The sequence below is a fragment of the Polistes dominula genome, unplaced genomic scaffold (assembly GCF_049000335.1).
Source record: "Polistes dominula isolate Pdom_NZ unplaced genomic scaffold, Pdom_raw_medaka contig_82, whole genome shotgun sequence".
In the NCBI taxonomy this organism is placed as follows: Eukaryota; Metazoa; Arthropoda; class Insecta; order Hymenoptera; family Vespidae; genus Polistes; species Polistes dominula.
Genome location: NW_028301046.1, coordinates 5681681 through 5707735, shown reverse-complemented (window position 1 = coordinate 5707735; position 26055 = coordinate 5681681). Strand labels below are relative to the sequence as shown.

Below are 26055 nucleotides of genomic sequence, written 5' to 3'. Positions count from 1 at the left end.
GTTTTCGATTAAAATATTATCATGGTCGAAAGTGTGAATTAACATCTTCATTTCTTCTGGATTATCTTTATCAACGAATATGGGGCTTCGTCTAGATAAATCAACGGTTGGTATTATTTCGTAATCTTAATTATTACTTCTCATTTATTTTTTAAATCATGATTGTTTTTATTTATGATTTTCATTCATAAAAGATGTTTTTAATGATATGAAACATAATTGATATTATAATGTATTTTTAATTACAGATTAATCAACGATTCAACGATTTAACGATTTATCGATTTAACAATTCATCCAATTTAAATCAACTTCACGAGATCATTCAACCAAAAGTGAGGGAGACGAGTGTTCTAGAACCATCGCAGAATGCCAATTGTTCATGTTTCATTTTTTATTCTATTTTTATGGTAACAATTAGTAAATAGTGAGTGAAAAAATATAAAACCCCTCCAGTGCCCAATCATGCCGAGGATGAAAGATCCAATATCGGCACGGGTTCTTAGTTGTATTCGTAGATGTGTTTTGTCCGAAACGAGCATAAGCGACCGTGAGTAAAATCTTTGGTTTTGCTCATGAATGATTCCCAGTATATGTGATTTTTATTTATGAGTGTATTTATTTTAGATTAGGTCAGAGTATTCTTGTTTCATCGGTTTCAATTCACTTAATTAACACTTCAATTCATTATTGTACTTATTTTTTCTCTTTGCGTGGTTATTCGTGTCAGTAGTGGTGAAATCAAGCATTCATTTACTTGATTTCATCAAAGAAAGCATGTAAAAACTATTTTATATGCATTTCTTCGTAATTAGTTTTTCAATCGTGATTTATCTCAATATATCAGTACTTCAATATTATCAATAAATGAGCTAGAAGACAAACCAAATTCGCGAACGAATTGATTCTGGCAATTAAGTGGTAGCTTAAAGCCCAGTTCTTTAATTAGAACAGCCATTTAATGAAAGAGTCGTCCGAGGTTTTGCAAAAAATATGCATTATCATCATAGAATCTTTTAACATTACTTTACCTGGAAACTATAATAGTTTTATACGGGGTAAATCATCTTTTTCATTCGCTTTTTTAAGTCATTATTCACTAAATGATTTGTAGAGTCCTTAGCTACTTTAAATGAATTTTTATTAAAATCTTTTGATCTACTTATATATGTTAATTATGTTTTCTAGATCAGGATTTTCAACTTCTAATATAATATTTCCCCCTTTTTCTTCCCCCCTATGCTCTCTTCGTTCTCATCGATGCGTGTTACCCAAGTGTTACACGTATGGGTGAGAAAAAATTGGTACAAGGTTGGTAAAAGGTGTACGTTACACCTGTGTGTGTGTGTGTATTAGATAGTGTGTACTGTAAATCGTTTCGTGATAGTTTTTAATTAATGTATCATTCAATGTTCAGATAAATATCAGGTGTACCGGAAAGTCATACCGGTTTTTCTAACAGATGTCGCTAGGCTTGAGCTTTGGCAGTCGATTACAGCATTGTTACGTAACCTTATAGATTACAGGTCCGACCTAAAAAATCGATGGGTCATCTGATCCCCCAGGAAATCTATATGGGACGATATAGGGGCATAAAATAATAATTTTTAGCACTATGCCGTTACTTGTAAGCTGTCCAACTGAGTGCAGGTGAGAATTAAAAAGCACAAAATAACCGGGTGCTTTTTTATCAAATGATTTTGTACAGCATTTTTACCACCTATAGATCCATCGAAAATAATGAGAAAACACGTAGTGCCGTTAAAAAATAGTAAGCCACAAAGTCGGATAAAAATTTTGATTTTCTGAAAAAACCCCGGGTCAATTTAATCATTTGATTTTGAACGGCGTCGGTTTCATACAATTTCAATACCTATTCTAATTGATTATTTCGCAACGCCGTACAAAAATCATGCAACAAGAAAGAAAAATCGAGGGTTGAAATATGGAAAAGGTGGATTTAGAATAAGGATTTAGATAAAGGTGGTATTATAGAATGTAAGTTTAGAAAACGTGGTTGAACTAGGGTGTCAGAGGTGCCCCGAGGTATGCTCTCTAGTTAAGACTTTCTGCACCCTGGTGGAGTGTGATTAAGAGATCCAGCATAGAATGATTGTGTTAGTGTGGCTGTTTACACTTTTTAAATAAAGTTAGTTTTTTTTTCTTTTTATCGAAACATTATTCAATTTGAATGTGCAAAGTGTTAATCATAGTTTGTAATAGGTTCATAATTTAGAAAAACAAAAAATATATCTGTTGGAGCATTCGGTTAAATGTGCTTGTGTAGTTGCGCACGATCGGTGAATTCTTTCGAATCCTGTGATCGTCCATAGGCTAGTGTGTTTACTTCACGAAATTAATTAAATATTTTTTCAATCTATTACACATTTATCTTTTCTTTTTATTTTTTTTTTTTACAAATAAATAAATAAGTAAAAATTGTGTTAGAAGAAAATCGAGACGCACTTAGGTAAAACTGCACAATTGCAGTTGAGATTGCGTGTTGGGACTCGTCAGTGGCGTTTGGGATGATACATTTGCGAACTTTATTATATATTTCAGTGGTTATATTATTTAGAATAAATTGATACTGTACGTTGCTAGCTCTTACCTTTCATTAGGTTAAGAATGAATAAAAACTAAAACAAAAAAATACCAGGATAAAAGCCTGAGGAAATAACAATTACAAATAACTATGTTGGTTCCTCCCCAATTTCTTTCAGCTTACATCAAATGCGTCTCGTATAATAAAATTACGTTTTATTAAACACAAGGGGTTGAGTCTTGTCGCGTATGGTGAGAACAGGTCGGGATTATGTCAATTTAGCTTAGGGATGATTTCATTCTTTTGATATAATCCACTGAAGTATACCAATTTTTATGATGTATTGTTTCAAACGGTAGGGCGTTTTTTGACACGTAATCTTTTTCTCGTGTCGCATGTAGGGAATGCTCCATTACAGTGATCTGGGTACAAAATAAAGAAGAGGCATAATGCCAAAGAGGCAGGCCCCTACAAATTGTGGATCAAGTGGGCAACTATTCGACTACGAGTTATTTTTCAAAGGATTTTTTGATAACCCTTTGATCGATGATTCGTAGTCTTCTCAAAATTTCTTTTCTTACCCCTTTATTACGTTGTTTCTTATGCTCGTAGTAGTACTAGTTATAAGTTACTCCTGAATGGAGATGATGGACCATTCCATTTCCCTGCTGCGCTGTTTCACACTTGCTTTCATGAAAAATTAGTGTCTTTTAAATACTAGAATCAAGATCTTACTATTTTTATTAAATTAATAGAGTCATTGCATTTTTTTGATTTAATTCAAAGTTGAGTCATTGCAGTTTTATTGTTAGATTAAAATTCGAGTACACACATACATTGCAGTTTTTTTTATTAAATTAAATTAAAAGTCGAGTCATTGCAGTTTTTTTATTAAAATAAATTAATAGTCAAATCATTGCATATTTGAAGTACAGGTATCCCTCCAACAACACGGTTTCTCCTAACACGGTTTCGCTATAACACGATTCATAATTTGGGAACCCTCCTACAACACAGTATCCTATAAAACGGTTGCGGAAAGTATTTCTTTTCATCTCCATGGCCTGAAAACAAAAGTGTTTTCCCGCTATTGTGAACTGAAAACATCAACGTTCAATGCGTGTTGGAAGAAGATATGGCTCTCTTCAGTTAAAATAGAAAACGTGCGTGAATCGTCACAAAATGCAATTGGTTGTATATCAGAACTTGATAAATCAATCGGAGGCGAAGGTTTTGTGGAAATGGCTATTGGGGACGTTCAAGGTTTATTAGTGGAAGAAGAAGTTGACGAAACGGATTTGATGGAAATGGTATCCGAAACTGTAAATCAAATTGATCCTGAGGACACTAGCACTGATAAAGATTGTGCTGTTAATAAGTTAACATTAAAAATATTACAAGAAGGCCTAAACTTAGCTGAAAATCTCGAGTGATTTTTCTTGAATGCAAATCCTTCCAAAAAAAGGAGCCGAAAATTCAAAAGGAAGCATCAAAACTGTCTAGCTCTATACCAAGAAATTTACAATGACCTGGTAAGAAACAACAAGCAAAGTAAAATTACAGATAATTTAAAGAGGGAATAAGATACAAGAACTTAAAAAAAAAGGAAAAACGTTCTGAAAGTCAAGACGATATCATTCCACCAAAAAAACATTCTCGGTTGAATTAATTGAGCAGTGACGATGAAGAAATAAATTAAATTAAAGTTACGTTAAATTAGGATAATATTTTTTGTTTTGTATTGTTCATACATTTATATTTTTAATAAAAATTAAGTTGTTTATTTAAAAAAAAAAGAAAATATTTGTTTTTAAGAAATTTTCGAAACGTAACATCTGCATTGGCTCTGGGTCTCAAACAACACGCTTTCAAATAACACGGCGTTTTCTAGGAACCTATCTACCGTGTTATTGGAGGGAGACCTGTATATAAATTAGACTATTTTCTTAGATATTTTTTATTAAATTAGAGACACGATCGCTTAAATTTTGTGGACGTCAATGGATTGCTGCTGCTTATATAGAAGAGTGCATTTGGATACAACGATGAAAGAAGAGAATATTCCTGCATTCAAAAATACAGATAAGGGCAACACAGTAAAGATTTCATCATTCAGAATGATTCAAATTAAATTACTAAACGCATTAATCAAAGTATATAACAATACATTTTTTAAATGTTTTAATATAATTTAAATTCATTCCAGTTTTATTCCAAATACAATAATTTATTGAATATGTATTGTAATGTAATGCATTTGTTATTGCATCCCAATGGTTACCAAACTCTTTGCTCCAGACTCCAGACTCACTTTGCTTTACATAGTCTTTTACCCTATTTATTCATTTTTTTGTTAAACATATGATTGTTGATTTTTAGTTTAGATAGTAACAAATAAATAAAAAGAAAATTTGAATCATTGTGATTAAATGCACTGAGGAGTACATATGAAAATCGCAGTCAGTACAAACATACCTGTTAAATGCAGATGAAAATACAGTAAGAATATACATTTATCATTCAGAGTGATAAAAAATGAATGAATGATTGCACTAATAAAAATACTTAATAAATTAATATTTGAAATATTCTAACCATCTTAATTTTTTTTTAATCAAAGAATTTTATTTAATAATTATTAGACAATTTCATTTTAATCCATATATAATAATAAATTTATATTTGCATAGTGCAAATTAATGAAAAGTTTTTTTGAAACATTTTGATTAGAAACGTATAAGTCTTGCTAAGCGAATAAAAATACACAAAAGTACAGCCAGCACATGAGAGTGCATATGAATGTGTCAAGGGTGTGCATTTTGATTCTAAAATTTTTAACAAATAAATATCTAATTTACATAAGCAAGATTTGATCTACCTTAATCAGGTAGATAAGTCGATTTAAAACGATGTTCGTGATTTTTAATCCAACTTGAATAACAGGTTAGATGAAAAAATTAATGACTCGTTTTCCGTGTTGCTTTTTTTAAATTTCTTTCTAACAAATGATTAACGAAATAAATTTGTTAGAAAAATAAATGTAGAAGTAGAATCTTAGCCCGGGGGTCTCCGAACATAGCAAATTCCTTGCGGTGAGACCTGGGTTAGTATTATTTGCGATTTATTCAAATTTAAATTGTAAATTATGTAACGCAAGTAATATGAGGCGAATTGCTATGCTAAATTCAATCTAAATTTATTTACATGTTTAATTATTATTCATTTTCTTTTGGTCCTTCTGACACATTAATTTTTCTGAAATAATCAGATGGTTTGTTAAAAAATGAAACGTATGTATATAATAACTAAAAATTTAATGTATGTAATGTAGGTATACAGATAATTTTAATAATTTAATTTTTTAATTAAATTGTAAATGCGCTAACAAAAAAATGTAATAATTTAATAATTAAATGAAATTACCGCAATATAAAAGATTTAAGAAATTTTATTTCAGTCGCATGTTGGTTACACGTGTTTTTCTTATTTTTTTTTAAATAGCTTATCAATAAAAACCTCAATCGTTAACGATGCAATGATAAGAAAGAGTTAAGTATAAAAAAACATTACTTTCTTTTTTATTTACTTAAAACGAGTTGAACATTTTCTATGTTTGGAAATACGATAACTATGTCTTTCATACTTCTTCCGGTATTTTGATTGTCTCGAATTGGTCCTAGTTGAAACGAGATACCATAAATATTTAAGATAAATAAGTGTTAAGAAAAAATAAAAGAAAGAATTCTCTGGTCTATAGTATGCACAGCAAATCGTTATCTCGTTTGATTCGAACCAGTCGTCAAATATAATCTTGTTAAGATTCTGGGTAATACCAGAGTGCCTCCTTCTTAATGTAACAAGCACCGCCCAGAAACCTCATTAGTAATAATCTCGTTCTGTAATCTTAATAACGATAGAACGACGCCATTCGCATGGCGAACGTTCTTTACAATTATAACGATTTATATAGCGAAAGCCATTTAACTTGATTATCTCGAATAATTTTCGAAATTGTACATAAAACAAAAAATTATTTTAACAAATATTACACAACATCGAGAAAGAAATAACGTGGTGTACATGACCTATTTACAAGTTGAGACATTTAGGAGATTGAAACCTCAATTTGGTATTTTTAAATTGAATGACATATTTTTTTTATAGCACAGTTAGAAAGAGTATTAATTTCCGAGTAAAAGAAAGTATTAAACATTGTTTTAAAGCTAATAAAAATCTTCAAAGTACAAATAGCAAACCGTTAACCTATTACAAGACGAATAATAAATTTGAATGTCGGGTTATCGAATTAAGCGGCGTTCACAATCAACTAATTTCATGAATAGTTTATCCGTTATGCAGTTTTCTATACAAAAGATAGTTTTAATTATCTGTCGAACTTTAGAAATTCTTTCTTAGTCACAAGCATGATCAAAATTCGTCTAAGACTAGGAAAGTAAGGTTGGCCGCAGGTAGGAACCTCGTACACTTGCGAGGGGTTAATTACATTCTTGCAAGTCCGCACGAACGAGTGAAACCGCATCTGCTTCCTCGATTGCACTTTAGCAAACCACAGTGCAATAAACGGTAGCATTGTGGGACCCCAACTCGGAGACCTTTAAAGCGCCCTGAAATGTTTTCGCACGTAAGCGCGAACTCTTCGTCTCTTCTTTCTCGTGGGATCACTATATTTTCTTTTTGCAGAAGAAACAGGTGCTACGCAGGACATTGAACGCTACTTACCTTACTTCGTCAATATTTTCATTAGTATTAAATTATTAGAAATTATTTTACCATCATTTTCTTAAAGCATCTGTTAGCGAAAATTAATTTTTTATAATATTTAAAAATATTTAGTTAATGGAAAATAATTATTTGATTTTATTTTATTTATCAAATATTTAAACGATTGATTATTGTTAAAAAATGTTATCAATTTTTTTTTCTACGAATTTTTGAGAGAAAAAGAGAGTATTTATTTTTTCATATCATTTTAACATTTAAAAAAAATATGTTCCTAAAGAACAAACATTTATACAAATTTTGTTAATTCTCGTTTACAATTTATGCATGTACTTTTCTTCTTGAAAAAGGGATTTTTAGTAAAGGATCGAAAAATTATAGCTACTTTCCTGTCGAACACCAGATAAAAAAGAATAGAAATAGAGTTGAGATAAAAGTTAAAAGGAATGATCAAGCCATCCAAAAAGAGGGTAGAGAGGAGCGAAGGGACAAAATCTCGCGGGGGTGGGGGCTCTCCCGCATCGTGCCTCGTTCGCCCCACCTCCACCTGCTTTCCCAATGGGAAGCTCCGCCTCCAAGAGGTTGCGTGACGTCATGCGGACACTTGTTACGCCTTGCCGTTCGAACGGCGGGACCACCACCACCACCACCACCACCACCACTGTTGTTCTGCTTGGATTTTCTATGTAAATGAATGTATGGTGTATGTATTATACGTGTCTGTAGAAAAATTATATTCGAAATTTATCTCATATAATTATTAATTATCCTCTTTTTTTTCTTTTTCTTTATCTTCGTTATATTTTTTATTTTTAATTATTATTTAATAAATTATTTTGTTCAATTAAATCGATTAAAATTTAAGGGGAAAAATATTCTTATAGTTTTCCAATTTAAATAAGATTTAATTAATTTTTCTCGTTACTCCCTTGGCAAATTTCTTCGAAATCTAAACGTTCTCCTTAAAAACCACACTAATGCGATAAAACTTGGTTACCGCAAGAATCTTTTTGTCTCAGGGGAAAAGAGTATGATAACACACGAGTCTTAGACGATACCGTTGTTTTTTTTTCTCTTTCTAATTCGTTACTCTCTTATCAGTTTAAAACAGGATTTTGAAACTATTCCTACGATCATTATCGTTTAGGATCAAACTAGGATAATGAAGAATTGGTATTAGTAATCTCTATTATTTATGAAGATTCGATATCCGATAGCGGAAAAATTTACAACTCAGAGTATAGGAAAAATGTTTGAACGGATGACGCACAGGGAATTACCGTAAGATCTTTAAGAGAATTCCCATTTGCATTTGCATTTGTATTTGCATTAGAGTGTTCTGCATTCTAGTTATATATATTTAGTTAAACTCAATCTTTAGTAAAGATTAATTTCTGAAAATGACTCGACGAATATATTCGGGGTTCCCGAAATTGCGAGCATTGAAATCCTGGAATAAGTGATTTAATATAAATCTAAAAAAAAAGATCTTAATCTAACGAAAAGATTTGCTTAAAAATTAGTAACAATAAGTTGTCGTCTTCATCGTCATCATCGTCATCATCATCATAATCGTCATCATCGTCATCATCGTCATCATCATCACCGTCTTCGTCGTCGTCACTGGTGACGGTGTAGTGGTGATTGTAATGGTAGTGGTGGTGGTGATGGTGGTGGTGGTTATGATCGTAGTGGGGAGATTGGTAAAGGAGCAAGAGCGTGTCCCGTGGCGAGCACGAGTAGGTTGGTGGGGGTGGTGGTTGCAGAGGAGAGTTGCGGAGGTTATGCCGACCCGGGCCGCTTCCGCGGAACACGCGGCCTGCTGAGCCGCGGCATTACGTCGCGCACCGTCGACCGCGATTGACGTTATTAGTCAGTAACATTGTTCACGTTATTAGTATTTAAAAATATTTTCTTCGACGTTTATCTAATTGTTCTCTTTTCAATTGTTTTTATTTGAGGTGTAAAAAAAAAAAGAAAGAAAGAAAAGAGACAGGAGATCAGTGATAAAATTTAACGATCACATTATACACATGGAAACGACTAATTGGTCATTGTTATAATATAGGATTATGAAAACTTTTTAGTGTTCGCCGCGTAGTGATAATAGTGTAGGACAACCTCTAAGTGAGCCACGTGCTTAGTGATTCCCGCCTATTTTTTTCTTAAGTGACTTAAAATAATAAGAGAAAAATTGTAAATAAACATATTGGTTTAACGTTTTGGGCTGATTTATATAAAATAGTGATTTTAATCGTTTGATGAAAGAGAAAAAAAGATCTTAGTGAAATGAAAAGAAAGGAGGTTTTCTATTAGATTTAAAACGATGTATCGGTGAACCCACAAAGGATGCGCTCGATCGGAGAAGACGAATGCGCGAGCGGAGGGCAACGTGGGGGTACCTGTTGGTAGCAAAGTGGTGGTCGCTCGTCGACGGGTCGACTAGCTCGACTCCGTCGGTAAGGTCCGCTTGAAGTAAAGGTCACGACGTCTCGCGCGGAGGGTACGTGTTTGGTGGGTGACGAGGAGCGGCTACTGGCCGATGGGATGCATCTACCGGTGGGTTCCGTGGGCTGCGGGGAGAATTACGGCATTGTCGGATCTCAGGAAGGCGCCGGCCCGTGCGGTCCCTCCCTGGCACCCCTCCAAGGGGTCAACACCAGGTACCACCAGGGTGACGACGGCGAAAACGGCGGTGGTGCCGGCGAAATGAGCGAGAGTGCCGCCGTCGGCGAACTTTGGTGGACCGAGAGACTCGTCGGTGAGGCACAAGCTGAACATCCCGGCGAACTCGTTAGAACAGGTGTGCTAATAATTTTTTTATGTGAAATCTTTTATTTTTTAAACATTACGCATTTTTTAATTGACTACAAATTCTGTGAAAATTGCTGAATAAATATTTGCTGAAGAGATTATACAAACTTTTTTTTTCTTATATACTATTCATACATCTTTTTCTATTATCAGGTTCGCCGTACTTTCTCTGCAGTCAATTGCCAACTCACTGGAGATCCAACAAGACCCTACCAGTGGCTTTTAAAGTCGTAGCCCTAGGCGAGGTCGGCGATGGAACCCTCGTTACTGTTCGCGCTGGTAACGATGAAAACTGTTGCGCGGAACTACGTAACTCTACTGCAATTATGAAAAATCAAGTCGCCAAATTTAATGATCTTAGGTTCGTCGGTAGAAGTGGAAGAGGTGAGCATGATTATATAGTTCATTTCCTTACAAATATAAATCAAATTATATATAATATATCATTTTAGAAAGATAATAATCGACAATATTTAATTTATTTTTACATCGTGAAAATGATTTGTAAATATTCGCGTTAAAGTAAAACGAGTCGAAAGTACGAGAGCGGTCGGGCAGTGATTTCGAACTGCCTAAAATCACGGTTATTGTGATCATTATCATTAACCACCCTTGGAGTCTCCCCGCTAGCCGTTCGGCAGCCCTGCGTTCGCGAGTTCCCGCTCCTGCCGCCCCCAGAGTCATTACTCGATGTCCGCCACGAGCCCCGGCTGAACGCATGAAACAACTGGCCGTTAATCAGAAATCATCGTCTGTCTGCTAGGGAGAGAGAGAAAAAGAGAAAGAGAGAGAGAGACGTAGAAAGAGAGACATCGAGTCCCCAAAATCAACCAGATCTTTTGATCGACAGTTTCGAGTCATTTATTTCCCCAAAGCAGAATACAGACGAGGGAAATCGGAAATGCAACGAGATCACCAGTGTCTCTCTCTCTTTTTGCGATCATCAAAACGGTTAATAACGAAACCGAAACGATAAAGGGTATGATGTCAAGAGCAGTCATCCATCGAATTTATAACGAATATCGAAAACGTCCAACTTTATTACGATATGTTTCTCCGTTCTTCTTTCCCTTTATTTTTATATGAAAACTCCCCCGCGTTCTTCTACTTTAAATTTATTTCATTTTACTTTGTTATTTTAGTCGGATCAAAATTCAAAAGTTTTATAGTCGCGGATTAAGTAGTGACAATTATTTAGAGGACAGTTGGATAGATTTGTCAGGAGGTACAAATGCATTTTGCACCCTGTGCGAACCTACCATCGAGGGTCCGGCGTTTATGAATTAACGAGCTGTACTGCTCGTGCTAGCCGTTCGTTGATGGCACCATCTATGTTTCATTTGATTTCATCATGAAACCTAGGGTCGACGATTTTCACCTACCAATCCTCCTCTCTACCTTCTCCCTCCATCGATCTATCTTTATTTTTTCTTTCTTTTTTTCCTATTCTCTCTCTTTCTCTCTCTTTCTCTCCCTTTCTCTCTTTTTAACTCTTTCTTTCACTCTCTCTCTCTCTTACTCTAACATTGATAATGAAATCAATTAGTATGAAAGACACTTCTCTCGTCAAAATTCTTTACTCCCTTTGTACCAACTTTTTTTCCTCCCCAATTTCTCTCCCACCTTTTCCTCTTTCCATTCCCCAACTACCCTCCCAGATAATCCGTAATACTCAATTTCGACGATTGACCAAACTGCCCACGGTGTATTCGTATCAGCCGCGACCAAATGGAACCTCCTATCATGGAGGTTTTGTTTCCGCGACTTATTAATTTGATTGAACCGCGCCGCGTATCGCTTCCATCGACGATAGTGGCTTCAAGAAATATCCACCGAGTATATTTACGGATAGGAATATTGTTGATGTTAACTCGTTTCTCTTTTCTTTTCTCTTTGCTTTCGTAAAGAAATAATTTACCAGATGCACATACATATAATAATAATAATAATAATAATAATAATAATAATAATAATAATAATAATAATAATAAAATATATCATTGGACTAATTGTCGTAAATTTCAACCGAATTCGAATCGAATTCGTTAAAATCAAAATAAGAGAAATATAATTAGAAAGACAGAAAAGGAAAAGAGAACGAGAACTATATGTACTAAAGTTACAATTAGGCAGGTCTAAACGTGCCACGCTTCTACCTAGAGAGTTCTAGCCGAGAGTTGGGAAAAGATAGAGAAACGAGACGAGGAGAGCCGATAGTAGCCGGATCAAAGAGGTCTGCGGAGACTAAAGCGGTCGTTCCATCATCGGGCGCGGACCTACCGGCCTGTGCCTATAATTAGTAATATACCGCAGTCTATATCGACACGGCTGAAATTACCAGCGATAGTAATTATTTGACAATTGCAGAGACATCCTGTTTCGAGACTATCTCTCTCTCTATTCCTCTCTCTCTCTCTCTCTCTCTCTCTCTCTTTCACCTTCTCTACATTCATTCCGCTACCCTTCGTAGTCTCTCTCTCTCTCTTTCTCTCTCTATCTATCTCTGAACCATCACTTCGTCCTTCTCTTTCTCCTCGCCCAGAAGACCTCCTCTTCCTCCTCCTCTTCTTCCTACTCTTGATGCTCGTGTCCCCTCCGCCTCGTCGCCACGAGTATTAACGGACGGTTTCGAGTGGTTTCGGGTGGTTGTGTGGGCGGTTTGGGATGGCACTCATCTCATTCCTCGCTGTGTTACCAACGCTCGCACATAGACATAACACACACACGAACGCATACATATGTGCATATATATATGTATATGTTCATACATGAGTTCATGCGCGCTCACACACAAGTGTACACATACACACATCATACAAGACATCGATACATACACATACACCATTTGGATAGGAGAGCGTGCTACGCTAGGGACAGAATTATCGCGTACGGGATAGAGAGAAGCAAGCGTGGTGCTACTCGCGTTATATAGGTGACACATACGCGTGGCCCGGTTTTGTCCTACCGTCCGATCTGTCCGTCCGTTCCGTTCCGTCCATCCGTCCATCCTACCATCCTACCATCCGTCCGTCCGTCCATCCACCCGTCCGTCCTTTCGTTCGTCCGTTTGTCCATCCGTTCGTTCGTTCGTTCCTCACTCGCTCGCGAATGCATAGCCCGGCTCCTGTCTCTGCAGATGACCGTTCCCATCATCGAGTATTAACCGCAGCTCCGGGCACGAAGAGAGGGGGTGGTAGTCGGCTGTGCGGCATTATTAGCCCCAAATGCGATGGACTCTAGCCGTTGTGATCGGGGTGGGGGAGCCTCGAAACTCGACGATCCTTTCGACTTAACTATGATTTTTGGAGTTCTTTTTACCCTTTTTCACTAAACTCAAAGAAACTTTCTGTTCTAATATTTTTTTCTCTTATACAATCGTTAAAATCATGCGTTCCTAGTTGTAATTAGATGCTAATCGTATTATTTAGAATTTTATATTTCTTTTATACAAATTTTTTAGTTTATTAGTTTGTTAGAATCTTTCATTAAGGAAACACATAAAATTATGAATAGAATTGGATCGTCGAATTGTAAAGATTCTTCGTCTCGTGTAAATCCGTCAAATCGTTTCGATAAACGTTTATCCGGGCTAGGTAGATTAGTATTCGTCGGGAACGAATCACATTTTGTATCGTAACAGATATTGCGATGACGGAGACAAGGATACTACAATGACGGGTTGAGAGAACGACAGGATAGGTGGTGAGCGATCGCAGAGTAAAAGATAGAAGGAGAGAAGATGAGAGAGGGGAAAACGATATAACGCTACGTAGCCGTTCTCTCTCAGTCTGCAGTCAGTTGCAGTTCCCGGAAGGAGGGGGAGGAGGGGGTGGCGATGCTGATGCTGATGGTGATGGTAGTAGTGGTGGTGGAGGTGGTGGTAGTGGGGTTCGGAGGGTGTTTGATGCCGGTTATCATGTTGACAGACACAGCGAGGTGGACCTAGGTGTACCAAGGGGAGACAATTACAAATCGTTGACGTTTACGCCAACACAAACAAATACATATCCGCGACGCGTTACCGATCGTCTCTCTTCGCGATCAACAACGATAGGACGTAGTATCGTTTTTCAAACAATCATTTTTCTTTTTTTTTGTTTTTGTTTTTTTTTTCCCCCTATTTTTGCGATGAAAATTCGATCTTCTTCAGTGATCGGTTAAAAGATACCGGTTTTGAAATCTACCACCAACCGCTGGTCGGCTTGATCTTTTCTCTAAAGAAACCGAGACAATGTAACCGTTCGAAGAAACGTCTCTCGTAGATTCTATCGGTCGAATGAGACAAGATGGGACTTCTTCTCTCGTTCCATACGGACGAGAAGTTAGTAGGAGCGGCGAATTACCAAATGCATATTAGCGCGCGATGGGCCGTTTAAGAGCGCGTAGTCAATCTCTCCGACGGACATTTATGGAGAGGGAATTAATATACCGGACCTTCAACCTCGAGACCTTCGCTGGTGATATATGTACACGCTCGCTCCACCCCCTTCTAAACGTTCGTTTCTCTTCCTTCAGTTTCTTTTTTACTTCTTTTTATTTTCTTTTTTTCCTTAAATTTTTCTTTTCTTTTTATTTTTTTCTATCCTTTTTCAATCTTGCTTTTCTTTTTTTTGTTTTTACTTTCACCTTTTTAACGACTAACGAACAAAAGTACGTATCGTATAGAAAACTAACTAAACGAATTTTGTTCTTTGTTTTTTTTTGTCACCAGGAAAAAGCTTTAGCATCACGATAACAGTCTCGACGAGTCCACCACAGGTAGCAACCTATACCAGAGCGATCAAGGTGACCGTAGATGGACCGAGAGAACCACGTTCGAAAACGAGTAAGTAGAAAAAAAAGTATGTGCCCTCTACCGTGTGGCATAGTTCACGATAACGCGTTACGAGCAACGATCAGATCCATCTAATGGGATGTGACCGGCTGCTACTAGTCCAGCATCCCCAGAAAATGTACCGATAATTCACCGAAAGTCCCTATACGCGGTAATAGCGGCGTCATTACCGAGCAGATGGTGCACGATGATGCAGTGGTCGAGCTACGTTATACTCTCTTGCGTGTATATGTGTTTTGGTTTTGCTATTCAATGAACGTCGCCCGGCGACGGGACCGACCGAAGCGATGCTTGGCTTTGCTTGGCTTTTTCCGTCCTGGAATTTTCGTGCGAGAAAACTCCGCAACGTTTTCGACGATTAGGTATGAAAAGGAAGAAGGATTTTTATTTTCTTTTCTTCTTCTTATTTTTCTTTTTTTTTCTTTTTTTTCTTTTTTCTCTTTTTTTCTCTTTTTTTTCTAACGGTCTAGTTACTTTCAAATGTATGCATTTCTCTATTTCTGTATCTCTGCATGACGTGTGCCTGTATGATGTGTTCGTGTGTGTATAATAAAAAAAAAAAAAGAAAAAAAAAGGGGGATCGTTATTTCGATATCAGATTAATAGCCGCTGCGGAATCGACCGCGGAGTACGGGCAGGTTTTTGCGGACGATTCGCATTTGTTGGATAAAGTATTGATGGGCGTAGGGCAATGCGTACACTCGCTGGACTCGCGAGTAATTTTTTTTCCTTCCTTTTTTTATTTTTATTTTTTTCTATTTTTTTTATTTTTTTCTTTTTTTATTTTTTTATTTCTTTTTTTTTTTTAAATGCTCCGTTTGATTGATTCCGCTCATTCACCAATTTTTCAGTTATCGCTCGGTATTATTTCAAAAAAAGAATTAGATTCGTATATCTATGTATGTATATATGTATGTATGTATGCAAATGTATTACATATATATACATAGGGTATATAAGACAATATTTCTGTTGTGTATAGAAGACAATATTCTGTTCTGTATAGTTGGGTAATAGTAATAAACGGAAAATTGTTTCTCTGTTAACAAAGAAACGACAATTTAAGTTTATCACTATTACATTCACTTCTTTATTCACGTTCTTAACTGTTTTTAATTCGTAATCAAGATTTTCTAATTCCTATTTAAGTTTTTCTTTTCCAACCGTTCTCTCTATTCTCTTATCACCGTATAACCGTCTCTCTTTTCAAAACCTTCTATTTATTATGTTTATGTTATGTAATTATCACGGTACAACACATATCTTTTTTATTATATTAAATGGTCCAATTCTCAAATTATCCAATTTTTTTCTGTTTAATTTGTTTCTGTTTTCAATACATACCAAATCTCCTGTATTACATTCGTAGACTAATTTAATTCGTATCTTCAATCCATTTTTCTTTATTTATTTTTAAACCTTCTAATTATTATTATGTTTATGTTTATGTTATAAAATATATTTTCTTTACATATATATAAGATATTTGTATTTTTTAATGTTTAACAATGTTTAAAGGTCATTAACAAACGTGAAAATTATGTTGAGAATTTTTTTTCAAAAGTTAACACACGATTTCATAGGATTCTCGTCGAGTCGTATCGGTCATTACCCACAATGAATTGTTGTATTTACATTGATTAAAAGTGTCGACATAGAGAAGAGATGTTCCCCCGTAACGAGCCACGTTTACATATCGATGTCCGTCCTGATGTCAGAAATTAATATAAAATTAATTAACTTCGATTAAATAATTAAATCTATATCCAAACCGTGAGCGAAAACAATGAACATTTCCATTCCGTGTTTCAAAATAGCGAACTGACGTGCGACAGGTTATACGGATATTCGAGCGACGCAACGCATCGCATCGCATCGCAACACAACACATAAAGCAATGCAACACAACACAACGAAACGATGCAACGCGTGCAATGATGTATTTGTCAGAATTCCTCGCTCCGGCGTTTAACAGTTTACGCTTCATTAGTGACCGCACGGTAAATATATTTTTAAGCTGTATGCAACTTTATAAAGAGCGTCAGTGGCATATAAAATTTTGTGTGAAAACAAGAAATAAAAAAAGGGGGAAAAAGAGAGAGAGAGAGAGAGAAAGAGAAAATGAAAATAGTAAAATTTTGTCTTAACTGTTACAAATTAATTATAGATATCAATGAATACTAGAATTATATTAGAATAAATTCGTGATATTATTTTGTTGTAAATGAAAGTGTTAATCCCCTCGTTTTGAAAAAGAAAGTTCGATAAAAAATAAGGATACGTCGCCAGCCTACTGACACTTTCGAGGAATCCTCCGAGAAACAAGAAGAAAGGAAAGAAAGACAAAAGTAAAAGAATAATAAGAAGAAGATGAAAAGAAGAAGAAGAAGAATAAGAAGAAAAAGCCGTGTCGTGTGGTGAAACGAAACTAAGCGCGAGCAGCCCCACGAAACTTTAGCCACGCACAACGACATATTGCATATGTGGGGTTGTCAAGGATAGCGTGTTGCTTGGACGGCACGCACCGTATGGATGATCTATGCGAAAGAAACTTCTACATACATGCATAGAAACGTATACGCGTATTAAGTATATTAGTATAGGTAAAGAAGAAGCTCGTGTATAGTATAGGTGGATGCATCGACGATTCTTTGAGCAGGCAAAACACGAGGACCCGAGCGAAGTTTCATTGTGTCCTATTCTCTCTCTTTCTCTCATATTATTCGGTTTCTGACTCTCTAAACACGGCAACGAGACAATACTAGGACGCATCGCAGACACCTGCCGTTCCTCATTATTACGCGTATAATCGCGAGCTTTTTGTTAAGCGAAAATCGTCCCTTTCTTCTCCCTTTTCCCTACATCCAATACCCTTCTTTCCTCCCTCAGACCTGTCGTTTTACCTCTTCCACCCTTCCCAACCCTATAATGCATGCCGTCCTTCTCGTTCCACTTCACCGGTAGGCCACCGACGGTAATCGAGCAATTTCTGTAATTCCTCGTTCGGCAGCACGTGGAAATGCGAATTGGAGGGGTTGTAACCGTGCGAAACGAGGTCGATCGTTGGAGGGATGAAACTTTCAGTCGACGGGAATTATTATCAACGTTAACAGCTAATATGAATTTTATACATTTTTACGTGTGATTTTCTAACGTTCTCTTTTGTATTTTTTATATAATGTTTTTTTTTTATTTTTTTTTTTTTTTTTTACAATTGACAGACGCAATCGTCGAATTCGATTGTTCTCTATAAAATGTTTTAATTAATACGTCGTTGAATTATATCTATCTATTTCTCTTTCTCTCTTTCTATTTGCATATAGATGTATGTATACATACATATGTATATATATATATATATATATATATATATATATATATATATATATATATATATATATATATAACATGTACATGTATAGAGAGAGAAATAGATGATCGTAAAACAACAAATGAATTTCCCGTCGGGAGCATCGCGGCGAATCAGCGAGGCGAACTTGTCAAGCGAACTTTTATCGTCCGGCCAAGCTCGCGTCCTCTTTGATCTAGTTCCAGTTCGGATCAAACGTGCGCGCGAGAGAGTTTCGATCGAACAGCGTAAAGCAGAATAGAGTACAAATTGATATTTCGAGAAAGAGAAGAGAGGGAACGAAAGAGAGAAAGAGAGAAAGAGAAAGAGAGAGAGGGAACGATCTCCTCTCTCTCTCTCTCTCTCTCTTTCGCGAAACAAAGTGGCCGCCAGCCGTCACCCGTGGTCCAAAATCATCGAAATGTTCCCGACCGAAACAATATCGATGGACAGATGCTGTCAGTCAAAGGTCGAAATTGAATTTGCTTCGTTGGTAATTGCTCCGCGTTTGGAATATCGTCGATTAGCATGGGCATATCCCAGGGTCTCTGAGTCCCGCGAAATCATTACTGGCTTTGATAGAAAAGGAATACCCCCGTGATATCTAATTGTCGATGAATTTTCAACGATATCAATTGCTCTATCCCTCGTTTCCGTCGGTTTTACCCCGTCAGATACGCAAAACTAAATAATACAAACAAACTATTCAACTTTGTTTTTTCCTCTCTCTTTCCCACACATCCCAAAGAGCCCCTTTTTTCCGTTTTATTATTTTTTCATTTTTTTTATATTCTAGTTGAAAAAGAAATAGGAAACAAATGTGTGTAATAAGTGTTTGTATATACTTTTGTCTATCGCGTACAACGATATTCGATAAATTGTCATATCGTGAACGAGTCTTTAAAAAATTCTTAACGCGTTTGAGACCAATGTTTTTCTACGTAAAAGAATATAACTTTTAACCATAATAACGTGGATTAATGATTTGAAATATATAAAATATTTTATTAAATTTAGTAACAATAATGTTGCCCCTCAAAACGGGAGTGTAAATTAAATACTTTTTCTTCCCTTTCGGGATTAATTTGTTCTAACCAAATTGAGAAACAATGTTAGAATTAAAATCAAATTCATAAAAAGTAATAATAAAATTGAAGAAGTTCAACAAGAAAATTTGACATCGTAATCAAACGAACGATTCCAAATGAAATACTCGTTATTAAAATTTAATTACAGATTTCTAAATGACGTAAGATTACGTTACCACTCTTCAATGAGTTAATAAAGTGACTTTTAAATCAAATCAATAATATAATGTAAAAAAATAAAAAGTGTAAAATATTAACGAACGATAAAATTCTTTCATCCATTCATGCGTGCGTTAAAAAAACAATGGTCGAATCTCAATACTATTTCTATAGAGAAACATTAAAATGGTAAAGAAAAGAAATTCGAATCGAGATCCTCGCAATATTCGTGCCAGTTACAGACCCCTAGTGTCAAGAAGGACGTAAGATGCGGAGGGGGGAGGAGCAGGGGCCCGTTTATTAGAGAGGAGGATAAAGCCGCGCTATTTCCGTCCACCGGGACCGCCACACTTTGATTAGATAAGTCGACTACTCGTGCTTATAGAGATTGGAATTATTCTCTTTCGCTTTCTTTCTTTCTTTTTCTCTCACTCTTTCTCGTAGTTTTTTCATTTTCTGTCTCTGATCGTGTTTCACTGACTAATTTGTATCATTTTGAAGGTGTATCACGTCAAATTTTATTATTAATTACAAATTATTTTAAAACTTTTTGTCTCTTTTTGTAATGTTTCGAGACAATACAATGTCTCTCTCTCTCTCTTTATTAGGTCTCACAAAAACGAATAGAAACAATTCGTTAGTTCCCCATTATATCTTCTTCTTCTCTAGCTCGTAGATACGATACGAAACGTTGTTAAACGATAAACGCCTCTGCGACTACGGGGCGTCAAAGAAAACGCACGGATGAAGTAAAAAGTCTTATCAATTATATCACAACGTATACATTGGCCTGTTCCGATAAGAATTCATGTAACTAGTCCAACCTCTAGAACGTTAAGAGAACTTTAAAGGAGTTACGCAAAAATTTTACTCGTTAAATACACGAATTACTATCGATCTTCACCATGTATAAACGTGTTGGATGTAAACAAAAAATGTTGCATTTCATAACACGATTAATTCATGATTAATTCGTTAAGAAAGTAACGTAGAAAAGGAAGGCACGAATTATTCAAATAATCAACATACGTGTTTCAGTCGTCGTTAGGCGAAAAAATTTGACGAGGGCTCGACCATCTGCGTCTTTTGCAACGATTTAGCGTAGTTTGTGGTCAAACTTTATTTGTCCTTCGCCCCTTTCCCTTTTCTCTTACGCCAGCATTTTTCTTTTTTTTCTTTTTGTCGTCTGGTCGATAATAATAATTATTTTGTATTTAATTGTAATTGTATAACTTCCTTCTATTTTATTTTCCAAAACCAGGTAAACCTCTTTTCTTTTTTAAATATTTCAACGTTTGTCTATCACGATCGAGGAAACAGAAGACTAATAGATATTTCGGAATAAATAGATAGCCAGATGATAGAGAGACATACCATAACACAAGCAAGTTCTATCAAGTTACGGTGATACGAATCCGCTATCCGTCTTTGAGGGTAATCGTTCGATACCGCGCATGCATTGTGGCCTTCGACGATAAACTCGCTTCACTACAACAGTGGATTAACCTATTGGCGATCTACCGCGTAGATGCCCCGCGATACTTGGATCTGGATTCTGTCGGCTCACGAATGGACGGAATGCGCGGAATGCTATTGAAGTCAATCGAGATACGGACCACTCGAGTTTCTTAATTATCCTACTCTGCGAGCTTAATTATACAAACATCTTCCTATCTCACTCTCTCTCTCTCTCTCTTTCTCTTCTGTCAATACAACAACCCGATGATACTTCATTTCGTTAATCAGTGATAAAGATTAATTAATTCGAGAAAAAAGATGCAACTTTCAAATAAGCATTTTTAATCAAGGACGTTTAATTTAAATATTACGAAGATTGATTTAAAGAATAACAATTAAATTGTACTATTGAAATAATTATTAATAAAAGAATTATATATATATAAATATAAATCGATCAGTAAATTGATCATCAATTCGATGATTATTATTTAAAGGACAACAGCATCAACAATTTCGAGCACTTGGTTTGGGCCAAAGACCATTCTTGGATGCACCAAACTCGTTCACCTCCCACCTACGAGAACTGGAGTCCTACAGGAGGAATAAGCATCACCATCATCACAGCAGTCACTTACACGGACAGCAGACTGGCAGCAACGTCACCGCGAATTCGGTTAGCGGTGCCTGCTCCAACCCCAACAACACCGACCCGACCGCATCGCCCGCTTCCAGTACACACCTCGGAGCTACCGGAGGAGGTTCCTCTAATACTGCTCATCAGGATTGCTACAAGCATAGTCCTCAACACGGTGGTAAGTCCTCTTCCTTTGTCCTATCGATTTACTAACGATCACCCTACTACAATGCTATCCTTCCTCTTATCTCTGTTTTCTCGACACGTGCCGAGGTATAGCACGTATCATCAGATACACTTATCTTCCCTAACAGGTATAATCATCTTCGTACAATTTTGCAAATCGTTCGATGCGAAACTTCTTCCTCCATTTAAGTTAAACACAAGTTAACTTATACATCTTGAAATCAATTTCTCTTATCATAGTGTAAACAGGATCCGAATTGTGTAAATATTAACTCGTACGGGCAAACACTAGATGATTCGTTATTAAAAAAAACAAACATATAAAAAGAAGAAAAAAGTAAGACAAAATATTTGTCGTTCAAAATTTCTTTTTCAAGAAAATCGGGAGTTTAATTCGATTTAAATTCAATTCCTAATAGAAAGACGATTTGTTGTGCGACTTTCAATGCTTGTTATCTGTCCTAGACTTCAGTATATAATGAGAAAGTAATTATTAAACGATTTAAGAAACTCGTACTTTGTCGAAAAGTGTAAAACAAGAGTGAAGAAAAACAATTGTAAACTTTCGAAGGAAGCGACGGACGTTTGTTCATGATGAATGTTTCAACGGTATATCATAATCTTTCTCTCTCTCTCTTTCTCCGGCTCCCTTCTTCTCGCCAAGCATCCTCGTGGCTCGTAGAACGGCTTGAAACTACGCACTAAACCCACCCACCCGCACCACCAGCCCTCGCCAAGGTGGGGGAATGTCCGTTGTTGAAAGAAAGAGAGAAAAGGAGAAAGAAAGAGACAGAAAGAAAGAAAGAAAGAGAGAGAGGGAGGGAGAGAAGGTAATGAGGGGCTGGGAAGAGGGAGAGGGGTCCGCCGTTTCGCGAGGTAATAGTTTCATACCTCGTTCCGGCTCTGCACCCTCTAATTCAACGTAATAACGACATTCAACCTGCCGTTTCCATCTCTCTCCCCGTCTCTCTCTTTCTCTCTCTTCTACCCTCTTTTCGATCTCTCCAGCCAACTCGAATTCACCGTTGTATCTCTCTAGCACGAGGCAAAAGTGTCCTTTCCATGGATTGACTTGTTCGTTGATTCTCTTTCTCATTTTCTTTCTCTCTTACTTCGCTGAAGCACCAATTAATAAACATGCCATATAATAAAAGAAAATAAGCGTAACAATATTTTATAATCGATCGATGATGTTTTTATCGTTGATATTTCTTCTCATTTAAATTTATTTCTTTTTCCGACAATATCCGATGATTTACGTGACTTGTACGTCCCTCATTTGCTAAAAACTTTTAACGGAAACATGGTAACCAGAATAGCAACACGATTCCGCGAAAGAAAAGGAAGAAAGGAAGGAAGGAAGGAAGAAAGAAAACGACGAGTCACAAACTCTAAAGACCTCCAACGAAGTTGTACTCTTTTTCTTTCCTCATTTCATTTTAAAGTACAGTACTACTATCTTAATTATTACACACGACACTGATTCATTATTTTATTCGTTTTGATGAAACAAAAGAAAGAATGAATAAAAAAGAGAGATATTTATCTAGTCGACTTAAAAAAATTCGTGTATGAAAAGAGAAGCCATTTCGTGGACAGCTCGATATCACGAGTTCATAATAATTTCGGATGCAAAAAGGCAGCTGGATCAGGCTAGCTAGCTTAGCTCAGGCACTTTATTTTCTACGTTGCTCGTCTCGGATCAGCGGTCTCGACCTGATCAAAGTTAAGTAGACGCGCTTCTGCTGGCGAGACCTCTTTGAAGCTACGTTGCGGTTTCTCTTTGCCCTAATCTCCTCCTCCGCATCTTTCTCCTTCTCCTCTTCCTCTCTTACTCTCTTACTCTCTTGTCTGTTTCTCTCTCTCTCTCTCTTTCGCTAACTCAATCTCTTGTTCTTTCTTCGTCGATCACCACCTTCCGGGCCAACAACTTGACTTCACCCACGTTACCTTCGTAGGTCGCATTGGCCACCACCGTTTCTAATTAGCTCGTTTATCTCAACTAACGCGTTTTGGCCTTGTTCGAACCGCCAAAAGAATACCGAATAAAACCTATAAAAATTGTAGTGATCGAAACCTCGAATAACATTTCGATGCATTCGAGAGGTTTCATCATTTCAAAATCCTTCATTCATCTTATCATTCTTTTCTTTATTTCTTTTTTCTTTTTTATCGATTTTGTACTCCTTTGAACGACGAGTAGCTGCTGTTGAATCGTCGAATCACGTACTCCTCGAGGAGCGTAGTGCAAAATGATCGAGCGAGCGAGCGAGCAAGCGAGCGTCGGTGGATCCAATTTTCTTTCTCTTATTCCCTTCTTCTTTCTCTTTGAAACGGACAGAGAAAAAAAGAGAGAGAGAGAAAGAGAGAGAATGGTCTCAGCACGTTCGTCTTTCGTTACCCTACCGATTCGAACAAGCATTCGAGAGAAAGAAAGAAAGAAAGGGAGAGAGAGAGAGAGAGAGAGAGAGAGAGAGAGAGAGAAAATGGTTGGTACATGATCGGACTACTCACGTACGACTCACGCGCACATCTGCGTAATACCAGGGATCGATCGGTCGATCGAGAAACGATCGAGTGCTCGATCCGTGTTGTTTTTGCCCTTCGCTCCTCGCAACCTTCTTCTTCTTCTCCTTTTGTCTTGTGCTCGCTTCGTTTGCGATACCAGACATTGTACTGAATCAAAGCCTCTTCTTCTTCTGGTTCTTCTTCTTCTTCTTCTTGTTCTTCTCTTTACCTGATTGCTCGCAACCATCAAGAGAACCCTTTGCAATCTCATCGATAGACATCGTGTTCCTTTGAAAAGTCTTCATCCAAAAACATCCGGATAAATCATTTGAAATTCTATCTAACTATATTTATATATATATATTTCTGATTATTTTACTAAATAAAGAAGAATCGAAGAAAGAGACATCATCTTCTTCGTCTTCGTTGTCTTCGTCATCGTCTTAGTAAATTGTTGAAAGAGTTGGTGGAGGAGACCTCGAACGGAAGGTCCTCGGGTGATGAAAAAAGAGGAAGCAAGCATTATTCCTGTCTCTTATAATATAACCGTGTCCGTTTCTCTCTTCCCTCGAGTTTCATCTCCAGTCGTGATCGGGGTAATGAGGCTTTGCCAGTAGCAGCGGCCTCACAGCCTGAGGTGGTGAGATACGAATAGAGTGGAGGAAGATAAAAGATGAAGAAAGAGAGAAAGAAAGAAAGAAAAAGAGAGAACTCCTATGGTAGTTTGTACTACCGAAGAAGAGACGGAAAATGGAAGGTGGTACAGTGAAAGACAGAGAAAGACAGAGGGAGAGAGAGAGAGAGAGAGAGAGAGAGGATAACGCGAAAAGAGAGAAGCCGCGTTGGGCACCAGTGGTAGGGGTAAGGACGCTGATTATGGGGTGTCAAACAATCACACTGATTGTATATTCTGTTCCGACTCCTTCTGTCTACCTTTGCGTCTACGTCCGTATAACAGAACCACTCTTGTTTCCTTTCTTTCTCTCTCTCTCTCTCTCTCTCTCTCTCTTTCCTTCTTTCTCTTTTTCTTTCTCTTACCTTCGTTCACCTTTCATCTATGTGTATACGTGTGTAAGTGTACGTATATATGTATGTGTATGTAGAAAAGAATTTAGAAGGAGAGATGTTTTTTGTTGCCAGTTTAAAAAAGAAAATACGCAAACAGGAAGAAGATGGACGAAAGAAAATGATCAGACACTTTTTCTATCTCTTTCTCTCTTTTACTAGGACGTTCGATAATAATATTTTTCGAAAATACATTTTTGTATGCACTTTATTTTATAGCAATAATAATAATGATGATATTTTTTATAATTATATACAAAAAATTCATAATTTAATTACATTTACACACGTTCAAATATACTCTCCTAATAAATCTTTTGTGTATTTATTTATATTTTTTAATTTGCAATAATTTTTGTAACTCTTACTAAACGTAAAGCACAAGTCTTTTTCTTTTACTGTTACATTTATTCTAATGTACTTACTCACTAATTTTATTATTATTGTTTCTTTCGTATTATTGAAATCGCTATTATTCTTTTGAATCTTTTAATCAATCTTTCTATCTTTCTTTTTTTTTTTGTGTCTTTCACTCTCTCTCACTTTCTTGTTTAACGTTCCGTGTTAATGAGTAAAAACCTAGAATCAAAATTTGATTGAGTTATCAATCCACAAAATATTAAATACTTATCTCAATACTTATTTATCTTTATTTTCCATTTTTACATAATA

General features: G+C 36.3%; 1 protein-coding gene across 1 annotated transcript in view; it reads left to right on the top strand.

Moving 5' to 3' along the window:
* Positions 1–9066: 9066 nt before the first annotated feature.
* Positions 9067–26055, top strand: part of LOC107074678 (uncharacterized) — a 34798-nt gene continuing 17809 nt past the window's right edge. Inside the window, exons 1-4 of the mRNA XM_015336337.2 lie at positions 9067–10088; positions 10253–10483; positions 14811–14924; positions 21485–21802. Of these exons, the coding sequence (XP_015191823.1) occupies positions 9833–10088; positions 10253–10483; positions 14811–14924; positions 21485–21802 (919 nt within the window). The 5' untranslated portion in view covers positions 9067–9832. The remainder of the gene's footprint in view (positions 10089–10252; positions 10484–14810; positions 14925–21484; positions 21803–26055) is intronic.